Source organism: Nymphalis io, chromosome 15 (assembly GCF_905147045.1).
Source record: "Nymphalis io chromosome 15, ilAglIoxx1.1, whole genome shotgun sequence".
NCBI lineage: Eukaryota > Metazoa > Arthropoda > Insecta > Lepidoptera > Nymphalidae > Nymphalis > Nymphalis io.
In genome coordinates, this window is record NC_065902.1 from 12,801,014 (window position 1) to 12,814,781 (window position 13,768).

The 13,768-nt window shown below is 35.2% G+C and overlaps 1 protein-coding gene across 1 annotated transcript in view; it reads left to right on the top strand.

Annotated features, from left to right (window-relative positions):
* The first annotated feature begins 2,582 nt into the window (after positions 1-2,582).
* Positions 2,583-13,768, top strand: part of LOC126773815 (putative inorganic phosphate cotransporter) — a 31,482-nt gene continuing 20,296 nt past the window's right edge. The window contains exon 1 of the mRNA XM_050495011.1: positions 2,583-2,758. Within this exon, the coding sequence (XP_050350968.1) occupies positions 2,719-2,758 (40 nt within the window). The 5' untranslated portion in view covers positions 2,583-2,718. The remainder of the gene's footprint in view (positions 2,759-13,768) is intronic.

The window sequence follows — 13,768 nt, forward strand, 5'->3', positions numbered from 1 at the left end:
TTTGTGTTATTATATATCTCGTGCTCGGCGGTAAAAGAAACAATTGACGTCTACCCACTCATCACACATTCTACCGTCAAACAGCAACATACTTCGTATTGGGTTCATCCGTTTTGAAGTTCGTATATTCGTTCCCTAGGTTGGTGGCGCCTTAACGACGAAGTAATTTGCCAGTCTGCCTACCCATTTCTTAAAAAAAAAATTAGTGTCAATATCAACAAGTAATCAAAAACTATTTTCAGTTTCAAAATATATGTCCTAAATAATATTACAACGTCTGTTTTGAGCTGTTTTATGTAACAGCATCCAGATTTTACGTTAGTCGATGAAAGGCCAAGGCTGATATTCTACGACATCCTTCGTGACAGCACCGCAATCCTGTTATTTCCAGAGACAAAGATACGGGATTTGTCCAGTATATAATGTAATACTATACAAGGATTTATTCAAATAACTCGTGGTTCAGTTATTTACCATTTTATATCCTTTGATAAACGAGACAGCTCAAAGCGTACTCGAATCTTAAGCCAATATTCAAATGCAGCCTCGTATCACTGTGTCATCAATTTTCAATTATAAGGAAAACATTGTGAGGAAACCTGCACTTGTCAAAAGATTATTTGACAATTTTTTATGATGTTATCTTTTAGTCACCAGAGACGTTTTGAACGTCCTATCGGTTTATAGTTTGGTAGTTTTATGAGCCCGAATATTTTCTGAATCATAATTTTTGGATTGTATTTTTTTTTTTGTATTATTTTAGTCTACATCTCATTTTGTGTTGGTTATTGACAATTTAACAAATTTATATAGTAGAATAGAGTAACGTGATGTTATAAATCCAATTTTATTAAAATAAGAGAACCCTTAGTCCAGCGCACCAGCATGGGACCTTTTAAATTATTTCTTAAAATGTATAAAAAAAAGTAATAATTTATTTATAAAATAGGTATGATAATAATAATCACAGACAAATGCGGCAACTGATGAGTCAAGTGGAACGCGTATAAACACTCACTCTTCTTCACTTTTGAAAACTGGAACGCAACAATATTTAGTATTGTTGTTTGACGGTAGAATGTTATAAATGATTGGTACCTACCCAGGCGTGCTTGTACTGATCTCTACTACAGGTCAGGTGATTATTCGTGGCAATACAAAAAACAATTGTTATTGTTGAAAAGTCTCCTTTTATGCGCATAATGTAATGGTTACTGGCTACATTTTAAGCCAAGATGGCGCGGGCATAGCTCATATCAATATGGAAAGTTTATCTAAGAGGGTCATTTCCCAAGATAAACATCCATTCCCATGAGATGATCAGGAAATTGTATTTCAATGAGCGCCGTCCACGTAAGTTCAGAGACGCGTTCAAAGTGGTCCGTAAGATGCAAAACAATCGCGCGTCATTGAACACAGTCGTCAATGAAATATAAACATTGTACAAGTAAATGAAAGGTAAACGACCTCATGAAATTATAATTTAATTAATAAATAATAGAAATGAAATCAGCTATTTTGTATTTACTTAGAAAAATCTACCAACAATTCATCTATATATCTATATATTATTTATTTACTGGTGGTAGGGCTTTGTGCAAGCTCGTCTGGGTAGGTACCACCCACTCATCAGATATGCTACCGCAAAACAGCAATACTTGATAATGTTGTGTTCCGGTTTGAAGGGTGAGTGAGCCAGTGTAATTACAGGCACAAGGGACATAAAATCTTAGTTCCCAAGGTTGGTGGCGCATTGGATATGTAAGCGATGGTTGACATTTCTTACAATGCCAATGTCTAAGAGCGTTGGTGACCACTTACCATCAGGTGGCCCATATGCTCGTCCGCCTTCCTATTCTATAAAAAAAAAAAAAATATAAAAAAATAATCATTGTCGGTCCGTTTATGTTTCTATACCATTCAACCGATTAAGTTTATCTTTTTTGACACTCAAGTAAGAGTTTTTTATATTATCAACGTAAATTAGATGGCGAGTTGTATCGTATCAGATAAGTGTTAATAAAAAAAAAGAAATATTGCAACGCATGCCGGCAATTAGCCACTGTTTATTATGATATTACTAATGGCCTTACTTATAAATGTCGTTTAGAAGTTGATTAGTTAAACAATGCTTTGTATTTTGTCTTCTTCTTTTGAATGTCAAATCAATAATGACAAAAAAGGTAGTGTTTAACTGTATATTTTTAATAAGCGGAGTTAAATGTTAAATTTATTAAAAGAAATATACATTCGAGGTCATATCTTCAAAAAAATATAATATTGTGAACGAATATGAAAAGGAACGGGCCTGCCACCCTAATTTTGGTAATGGAATAATATACATCGTAACATGTTGCCAGTTATCAATTGAGCAAACGCCAGTGCACTGGCTTACAAACGCAAGAAATCAAAATATATTTTGTACGGTGAATATAAATAATTTGAATTGTTTCAATGTAACTTGATTAGTTAATAAATGTGTATCTAAAATTGCAAGGAAACCCGCGGTCAGAACGGATATACACGCGACAATATATAAATATGCCGTGACCGGCGCAAGCGCACTCAGACGGCTTCCTGTACTACCAAGGCGCTGCCCTTGCGCGTACTACTATCATACCAAACGAACGAACGATTTCAAAGCGTGTGGACTGTGATATTTAATATATTATAATTTAATTATAACGAAAAATATAATAATTAAATACAGTTATTAAAATGGGTGTCATTGAAGGGGAGGTATCGGCGCCTAAGCCTGGTGAGTTTGTGTTAATTATTTCCAAAATTACTTTAATAATAGAAATATGTAATTGTATGGTGTGTAATTTCGAATTGTAGGTCATACTACATACTTATTTGTCAAGTTTACTTCCGGACTTGAAAGTGTACGTGCAATTAAATATTTAATATAAATTATACCAAAATAAACTATAATTCTCTAGTTATAGAACTAATAAAAATATAAGTAATAAACGGTAAAGCTATAAATTGTTTTAAGACAAATTCTAATTATTGTAAAAGTAATTATTTCATAGCTAGTTTATTGGTTTTATCTAGGACGATAACAATCATTTATGATAAAGGAAATAAGGTTCCGTTATCATATATAAATAAAAAATAATGTTTGTATGTTTGTACTCTATGCATTAATATTAATACATATTAAATCATTCAAACGATTTTGATGAAACTTTGTTTAGTTGATCTGCGTAAACTCACAACGGTTCCTGGCCTATTACTATACCCGTGCGAAGCCGGGAAGGGTAGCTAGTTATAAATAAAATGCAATGCTTACTCCATGCAATCAAACCTATCACAATATTTAATCTCAGAATAAAAATAAAAGCACTTTGGTTGGGTGGCCTTTAATCTTTTACAATGGTTAATTGACGAATATTTAATATAAATTAAATCTAACTATAGCCTCAAATGAGTATACCTTCTAGAGAATAGATTTATTTGAGCTTATGTATTAATAAGATTTCAAAATTCGAACACATTTTATATCAATATTTTATATCAACTCGGAGCATTCTTAAAACGAACATTCGAAAAATATGATTCCATTTTTAATATTACACAGATAACGTATTTTTACATATTATTGTCTTGTACATTTATTAAAAATAAAATTATATAAAAAAATATTTGTATTAAAATGATATTAAATACGGCTTTTTTACGTGTAAAGTATTTAGTGCCTCAATATTTTTTTTAAAACGTGAAAGAAATTAGGTTTTAATTATTTCTTTCCTGATAACAACATTAATGACTTGTTCCCGTCAAAGATTTACTAGTCATGAATTGTGTAGTAATTTATTTTTAAAAACTTATATTATACATTAAATTACTTTATAAAAATCAACGTAAAACTGTAAACTCAACTCGAAATTGATTACTATTCTATGGCTACATTAAAATGGAACTCTTGTTAATATTTCGAACAACAGTGCTATTCTGTAAGGACTCACTTCATTACTCACCCGTGAAATGTTGACAGCCGACTTATGACGATATACTATTTTGATGCGTGTATTCTTAAAATGCTATAATTATTATGGTGAATGTTGACACTTTTTGAAATTTCGCGACCGTTCTCTGCTGTAAGTTTCGAATTTGTTCATACGGAATAGCCCTGCAGCATGCTGTAAGAATAATGTAAACGCGTTGGAAGACGTTTTCAAAACGCTGGATTGGACTAGGTATGGAGTCAATGTAAACGGCGAGTACATCTCACACCTTCGATTTGCCGACGATATCGTCATCATAGCAGAGTCGCTGGAACAACTCACCGAAATGCTGCGTAGCCTAGGCGAGTCTTCCCGGCGTGTCGGTCTCGGTATGAACTTGGAAAAGACCAAGGTCATGTTCAATAGGCATGTCGTGCCGGGACCGATATACGTCGAGGGGAAACCTCTCGAAGTTGTTAGTGAATATACCTACCTAGGACAGATAATACAAGTCGGTAGGAACAACTTCGAGAAGGAAGCCGATCGAAGAATTCGCTTGGGATGGGCAGCATTTGGCAATCTTCGTCAAGTCCTCAAGTCGTCTATACCGCAATGTTTGAAGACGAAAGTCTTCAACCAATGCGTCTTACCTGCCATGACATACGGTGCCGAAACGTGGACACTAACTGCGGGACTAGTCCACAAATTCAAAGTCGCTCAGCGTGCTATGGAGCGAGCTATGCTCGGAGTATCTTTGAAGGATAAGATCAGAAATGAGATTATCCGGAAAAGAACCGGAGTCACCGACATAGCTTGCAAAATTAGCAGGCTGAAGTGGCAGTGGGCTGGTCACGTATGTCGTAGGACCGATGGCCGTTGGAGCAGACGAGTCCTAGAGTGGAGACCGCGAATCGGCAAGCGCAGCGTAGGGCGCCCTCCAGCCAGGTGGACCGACGACCTCAAGAAGGTGGCGGGCACCAACTGGATGCGGAAGGCGGAGGACAGGGAGCTTTGGCGCACCTTGGGAGAGGCCTATGTTCAGCAGTGGACAACGATTGGCTGTTGATTGATGCTGTAAGATCTCACTTTGTATCTCCCTCGTGAAATGTCGCAAACCGTCTGACGGTGATATGCTATTTTGATACGTATATCCTTTAAATGTAATAATAATTAAAGTCAATATCGCATATCATATTCTGAAACTTTTCGATTGTATTCTGCGGTGATTTTCGTATATGGTTTTACAGAATTGCTCTAAATTGTGTGAAGTCCATCATCATCACATCCATCTCCGTGTATCAGGCAAGTCAACGGTCAAGCGCTGGCCTATTATATATAATAGTAAAAAAAACCATGATATCCATGTGTTGGGGACATCAGTAAGTTCCGATGTAGAACAAAATATCAAGTATTATTTAAACATAGCAGAATATATAATTATAACTTTAACTTGGTGGTATGTCTTTGTGCAAGCCCGTCTGCTTAGGTACCGTCCACTCATCACTTATTCTATTTTGAATTGTTGAGTCCCAGTTTGAAGGGTGAGTGAGCCAGTGTAACTAAATGCAAAAGAGAAATAATATATTGGTTCTCAAGGTGCATTGGTAATTAAAGGAATTTTTAATATTAATAGTCGTAGTAGCCACTTACCATCAGGTTGCCCATTTGTTAGACTGCCTACTTTAAAACAAAACCTGATAATTAGGATAATATAAAAATACTTAATTATGCAATTAAAAAGGATAAAATAAAATTATAAAGATATATACATACAAATTAGTATTGTACACAGAACACTGTAACTCAGACTAAGCTAGGTATTCAGTAGAAGCTAAGTAGCCAATGGAATCTTAGAAGTGTTTTTTTTTTTTTTTGGTATCTGATTATAAATGTCGATAAAATTGAAAAAACCTAAATCGATCACCAGTCACTAATTACGTCGATGATTAACATAAAACCACGAAACCCAGCGAATTAAAAACACAAATTAAGCGCATGGATAAGCGTCCAGCTTCAAAGACATTAGCGATATTTACCGATTGTTTCTTGGAATATTTGTAATTTATTTAAAAAAAATTACGGCAATTTTTATTGTCTTACTGACACCACTATTTTTAATAATAGATAATTATTAATTTGTACGTTTCATTTCTGCCTTATACATACATATGTGTCCACCAACCACGGAACAGCGTGGTGGAGTATGCTCAAAAACTTCTCCTTCAAGGTACGACATTTTGAACTAATACAATTTCTATATAAAATATAAAACTTATACGTTTATGAGTAATTGTAGCATATGTATGTAAAAAACTTGAATTATTTATTTATAAGTGATGTTTGTACAAGATTACAATAAATAAATATTTTAAGATAATATAATCTGAACCAATTTAATATGAATATATTTATAAATCAATACATAATAACTAAAGACTGCATATAATCAATGTTACTGACTATAAATGGATTCATTAAAAAAATACAATAAAAACTGTCATATAGAGACCGCACGTTTAAAACATTAAGTATTCTTAAACAGAGTCAAAACGATCAAACACAACACAGACATCAATAACGCAAAAAGTTAACAAACAATGGAAATTAAGTTTGCTTACAAAAACAGAACGAACTGCGTCTATTGATAGCGATCACAGATAAAAAAGAAAAAAAACACGCTTATAGGTATTCCCTATTCTATTATTTTTTGTCTTTGTCATTTATTTATGGAAGGAAGAAGTGCAAATGAGCCACCTTATTGTAAATAGACAACTCGATATACCGCTTCAAGAACTAAGTATTAAGCTATTCATGTACCGCAAATACGCAGCAGTGATTTAAGATGTTTTATCCCTACAATATTGTGCAGGTAATAAATATGTTAAATCACCTTCCTAAATAGTAATCAAAATGAAAAAAAAAAACAAAAATTATTTTACTCTATAATAATTGAAGTAAGCACTTTTATAGATTTTTTAGATATTCTATGAACAAGAAAATCAAAGTAAAAACGGGGTTTATTTTTAAAATTGACAAATTTTTGACGAGGCGGTTGGTGTAGTTGGTGGATGCTTGCCTTTCACGCCGAAGGTTGTGGGTTCGATTCCCATCCAGGACAGATATTTGTATGCATGAACATATCTGTTTGTCCTGAATCTATATAAGTATGTATTTACAAAAGAAAAATAGTATATGTAGTATATCAGTTGTCTGGTTTCCATAGTACAAGCTCTGTACAAGCTTAATTTGGGATCAGACGGTCACAGGAAAAAAAAAGAAATGACACACAACAGTACAGAGGAGCGGATACAAAAGTCAGTAATGGTGTGGTTTTTTAATGGCAATATGTTCCGGTACCAGCCTTATCGGATCTGTATATACGTGTTCCAAGCTATCATATTACTATGGCTCAAAGGGTCAGTGAGCCAGTGTAACTACAGGCATAAGGTACATGACATCTTAGTTCTCAAGGTTGGTGGCGTATTGGCGATGTAAGTAATGATTAATATTTCTTACATCACCGATGTCCCCATCGCCATGTAGTCCATTCAACCATCCGCCTACCTATAACATAAAAAAAAAACTTAAAACAAAAAAATTTAAACAGGTGATAATCTAGTTACAACAATTGTCCTTGTACACCCCGTGACCACAGTCCTTCTCAAAATCCTTTTAAATTATGTCTTCGTGACACAGTTCTACCGATCGATTGGTTATCAAGCGCGAGGTTCCATTACGTATCACTATTATTTTCCCACGGCTTCGATTGCTTTAGTGAGCGGTATAAAAAAGTAGCCTAATAATTTCATCAAATTCGGTTCAGTGTTTTACCCGTGAAAGCGCAACAGACAGACAGAGTTGCGTTCGTATTTATAATATTATATATAATATAATATTCTTATTTCAATGAGTTGTACAAACTCCCTTGAGTTAAAAGTGTAACGGCAATTTTTTTTTTCGGATCAATGCAGATTTAATGCATTCGCTGATATATATTTAAATTGTATTATTGTACTTTTAATTGTATAAAATTCGTTACACTTTTGGGCTGATATGGCCCAGTGGTTAGAACACGTGAATTTGAATCGCGGAATGAGGCTTAAGCCCAAGGCAACAAAACATAATTTTCCTGTGCTTAATTTGTGTTTAATTCGTAATGTGCTCAACGATTAAGGAATACACTGTGAAGAAACGTGTATGTGTCTTAAATTCACAATCTATTCACTATAACGCAATGTGCTCGCTCACTCGTTTTCTTTATAAACGACCGCCGTGGTCAGAATAAGAATCACACAATAATATTAATATTTGATATTCCACAGATGACAAAAAACATAATATTATGTTTTATTTTTATGACATGTTTGTTTGTTTATGTATGTCCTCAAACATTATACATAGCAGTTTATATAACGAATGATCTACTTATATATGTGCGTATCATTTCCGCGTGTATTCATAACAAATACAATAACGAAAGCCGCTGAAACTCGCTCGAAGCAAACAATCAACTTCACAGGTGGTTTGATCTCATTGTGATAAAACCACATTATATTTGATACGCATGGTTTAAGCCCATTCGAGAACTTACTCGTGAATATGTTTAGGAATTGATTTATGTTATTAATTTAACTAGTTAAGTTATATAAATTGTATTTAAAAAATATTTGTGTAGTTAAATATTTAGATTTATCGAAAAGGATTCTAATGGTTTTTGATTACCTATAAGTATGTTAATAATGGAGTCAAAAAATGTTTCTTTTTTTTAATGTATGATCAGCGTTATTTTTTTCGATAAGGTCCAATTTCAATGGTTAACTATTTTTGGTTTGTTAGAAAGGTAATATAATTTGTTTCAAATCTGATAATGTGATCCATGACAAAATCATCAAATTAAAACCAACAACGGTAAAATGAAAAGTAACGTCAACAGAAACATATATTTTTTATCGTGATGATTTGACGTTTGTGACAATATATAATAAAATATTATGAATATTTATTTTTAAGTGACAAATGATTGAGGGTTGAAGTTTTTGTTACCATTATTTTTTTAAAATATATAACCGTCGTTAGAATAATTCCTTCTACTTGTAATAGATTCCTTGGCTTGGCACTGAAGTAACACTGAAGTGGACTGTATAAAGAAAATTATATTTTAAAAATGGAACACATAGCTTATAAGTAGGTTATAAAATTGTAGTCTATTCTTTATATTAGAACCTTTTCGCTTTATATTGCAAAACTAAATCTGGACTTTTAGTTTGCAACTGATATAATTTCATTACGACATGGACGATGTTTTTATTATAAAGTATTTGTAATTAAGTAACAATGATCGTGTGTCCTTGAACACTTTGAGTGATGTCGCAAAAGTTTCTCTAAAGACGGATCTATCGATCAGTATACTTAATAAAAGTTATCAAAGTGATATCTGACGTTGTAATAAATTACGAAATCAATTTTTAGTTTTTTTTTATTTTATTTATTTATAAATACATAAAAAAGCCGAGATGGCCCAGAGGTTAGAACGCGTGAATCTTAACCGATGATCGTGGGTTCAAACCCAGGCAAGCACCACTGAATTTTCATGTGTTTAGTTTGTGTTTATAATTCATCTCGTGCTTGACGGTGAAGGAAAGCATCGTGAGGAAACCTGTATGTGTCTAATTTTACTGTAATTCTGACACTTGTGTATTCCATCATCCCGCATTGGAGCAGCGTGGTGGAATAAGCTCTAAGCCTTCTCCTCAAAAAAAAAGGAGAAGAGGCCTTAACCGAGCAGTGGGACGTTCATAAGTTGTTACTGGACTTCCTCTGTGGTCTAGTGGCTTGATATAAGGCCGCAGACCCGGAGGTCCTGGTTTCAATTCCCAGGTCGGGCCAATAAAAAAGTTATTGGATTTTTCTGTCAGAAAATCTCCGTAGCAGCCCGGAGTCTGGAAGTTGGAAGTGTGTACACTCCCGTGCCTCGGAAAGCACGTAAAGCTTGTTGCTTGGTCTGCGCCTGTACTCTTTCTGGTCGTGTCGGATTGCCGTCCCATCGGATTATGAAAGAGAGAGAAGAGCACCTGTGTTTGCAGACACACTTGTGCACAATAATATCTCCTGTTTAGTTGGCTAATATCTCTTGAGATTGGCTGCCGTGACCGAAATCGGTCGGAAGGTCATTATTATTTATTTACTATACTGTACTGCACTGTACATAAAATCACAAAAAATATTCATAGTTTTATGAGGGGAATTTAATCAAATAAAACTTAAAAAGTATTTAAATAATTAATTAACACAGCGCTTAGCGTTGTAAGCGGTCTGGGCTGATTGTCACGAGACCTTATAGATGACATAAGGGTTAGCGACAATGATGATTTAATTAAGTTTCACGAAGATATTATCGTTACTTATAAATGCAAAAATGTGTTTGTTCGTCTTTATTGCTTTCACGTCATAACTACCCAATCGAAATAGTTATATATATATATATATATATATATATATATATATATAACTATGTTTATTTGCACTACACCTCTCTGTAAGTTAATCTTCTTGTGTAAGAAATTGTCCATAACAGATCGCTATCACGGTGACGCCAACTTTGCGTGCAATTTTTATTATATTTCCTTAAAACTAATTGATCTTATAATTAAATGCAATATTTTTTTCTATAATGATCAATCACTTCTAATTAATTTAGATATTATCGTTGTCGAGTCCATGTTCAGTTCTAAATAGTCTTGCCCTTGTTTCGATTGACACTGGCTCCATATTTTTTTTATTTATTTTTTAGTATAGGTAAGTGAACGAGCATATGGAGCACGTGATGGTAAGTGGTCACGAACACCCATAGACATTGCCATTGTAAGAAATGTTAACCATCGCTTACATCGCTATTGCGCTACCAACTTTGGGAACTAAGATGTTATGTCCCTTGTGCCTGTAGTTACACTGGCTTACTCACCCTTCAAACTGGAACACAACAATACCAAGTAAGTTTTGCTGTAGAATATCTGATGAGTGCGTGGTACCTACCCAGACGAGCGTGCAAAGCCCTACCACCAGTACTTAGTATAACGATATAGTAAAAGTATAGTATAAAATAACTGATGCGTATTGTTAATAATTAACAGGACCGTATTGGTAAAATTTATTGAAGTTGTTTTTTTTTTTTCAATCATGTTCTCTGTCGTGATTATAGCGTGGTTGTAACAATTTTCTGTATTTCTGTTCGGATGAACGCGGTATTGTGCGAATAAACCTTGAAAATGTCACGGTCGCTGTGTCAACGTAACTGCTTAGCGATTACATTGAAAACATCTATTACTATAAACGTAGCAGGGGCTGTCTGTTTATTATTATTATTATTAAAACATTTCAATCTCAAGTTTGAGTTAAAAAATATAACTATATAAAAATTGATGTTGATATGTCTGTTTGGGTTTACATTTTGACATAATTTAACTGATTACTATGAAATTTTGTACTTTTGGCTTATATAGCTTGACGTACAATCACAACTGCTACACCGTTCAATCAAATACCATACGGTATGGTACACAGGCAAAACAAATCTGAGTTTGGCTATTATGTATATATTGCAAAATTCTATTAATTAATAATGGATACGATATGTCCCCGATTATTCCGATCAAACTTCGACCGAAACACAACTGGATCGTTGTGTTAGTGAAATAATAAACGGATACACAGCAGCGATGACATTTCTATTCGGTTTCTATAACGAAATTGTAAAATGTTATTAGTAGTATTGTCCTGTTGAGCTTCGTTCGAGGATACTTCTCAGATCTGAGCTGTCTTTTCGGATGAAATCCGAATAGTTCTTATAATAATATTTATTTCTTTTTCTAAAATATAATTGTAATTATTTGGCGCTAAGATAAATGCTATGTATTTGAAATGACAAATACATTCAATTGATAGCACTTAAGTGGTAAAATATAGATTAGATAAGCACAGAAGCTATATCTCAAGTGTTTTTATCCAGGTTAGATCACTCGATTGCTCTGATTGCATACATTACTCTCTTGTATCAAAATAGGTTATGGTCAGCTTGTACGTAAGGGGCGGAGTTAACATACGCGATTAGGTGAAGCAGCGATTATCAACATGTTGAAGAGTTGGGAGCCAATTCTACTGACATAACGATGTCAATACGTTCCCGATAATTTGTAACGGTTACGATACATTCCCGATTCTATTCTGATTGAACTTGAACCGAACTGCAAATAAATCGTTCTGTTAGTAGAATAGGGAATCGGTTAAACAGCGACGATAAAGTTTTGATTCGAATGCGATAAAATAGCAATTTGTTAGTAGAATTTAACTCCTGTACGGTTTCAGACGTTATTATGAAAATTATTATTATTATTTTTTTTATTTATAGAATAGAAAGGTGGACGAGCATATAATAAGATACTATGTATACATATCAGGCGTTCTATATTATATTCAATTTAAAGTGACTACATTCACAAATATCATAAATATATTAAAGTTGATTGTTAAGAAAATGTTTAAAATGCGAAACATTTCAACACGTGACAGAGTACACAAATTAACGTTTTGTTCAAAATATGCGTCCATAATAAGTGTCCCTTTGTATAAGAACCGTCTGTAACACTACAATCAATCAATCAATCAACAGCCAATCGTTGTCCACTGCTGAACATAGGCCTCTCCCAAGGTGCGCCAAAGCTCCCTGTCATCCGCCTTCCGCATCCAGTTGGTACCCGCCACCTTCTTAAGGTCGTCGGTCCACCTGGCTGGAGGGTGCCCTACGCTGCGCTTGCCGATTCGCGGTCTCCACTCTAGGACTCGTCTGCTCCAACGGCCATCGATCCTACGACATACGTGACCAGTCCACTGCCACTTCAGCCTGCTAATTTTGCAAGCTATGTCGGTGACTCCGGTTCTTTTCCGGATAATCTCATTTCTGATCTTATCCTTCGAAGATACTCCGAGCATAGCTCGCTCCATAGCACGCTGAGCGACTTTGAATTTGTGGACTAGTCCCGCAGTTAGTGTCCACGTTTCGGCACCGTATGTCATGGCAGGTAAGACGCATTGGTTGAAGACTTTCGTCTTCAAACATTGCGGTATAGACGACTTGAGGACTTGACGAAGGTTGCCAAATGCTGCCCATCCCAAGCGAATTCTTCGATCGGCTTCCTTCTCGAAGTTGTTCCTACCGACTTGTATTATCTGTCCTAGGTAGGTATATTTACTAACAACTTCGAGAGGTTTCCCCTCGACGTATATCGGTCTCGGCACGACATGCCTATTGAACATGACCTTGGTCTTGTCCAAGTTTATACCGAGACCGACACACCGGGAAGACTCGCCTAGGCTACGCAGCATTTCGGTGAGTTGTTCCAGCGACTCTGCTATGATGACGATATCGTCGGCAAATCGAAGGTGTGAGATGTACTCGCCGTTTACATTGACTCCATACCTAGTCCAATCCAGCGTCTTGAAACCGTCTTCCAACGCGTTGGTGAACAGTTTCGGGGATATTACATCCCCCCTGTCTCACCCCTCTGCGCAGTTGGATCGCCTTCGTCTTACAGTCCTGGATGTGGACAGTCATTGTAGCGGCGTTGTACAGACATCTCAGTACCTCGATATATCTCCAATCGATATGACATCTCTGCAATGAGTCGAGCACTGCCCAGGTTTCGATGGAGTCGAAGGCTTTCTCGTAGTCCACAAATGCCATACACAGCGGCTGATTGTACTCTTCGGTCTTCTGCACAATCTGCCGAACAGTATGGATGTGGTCCACGGTGCTGTAGCCTGAT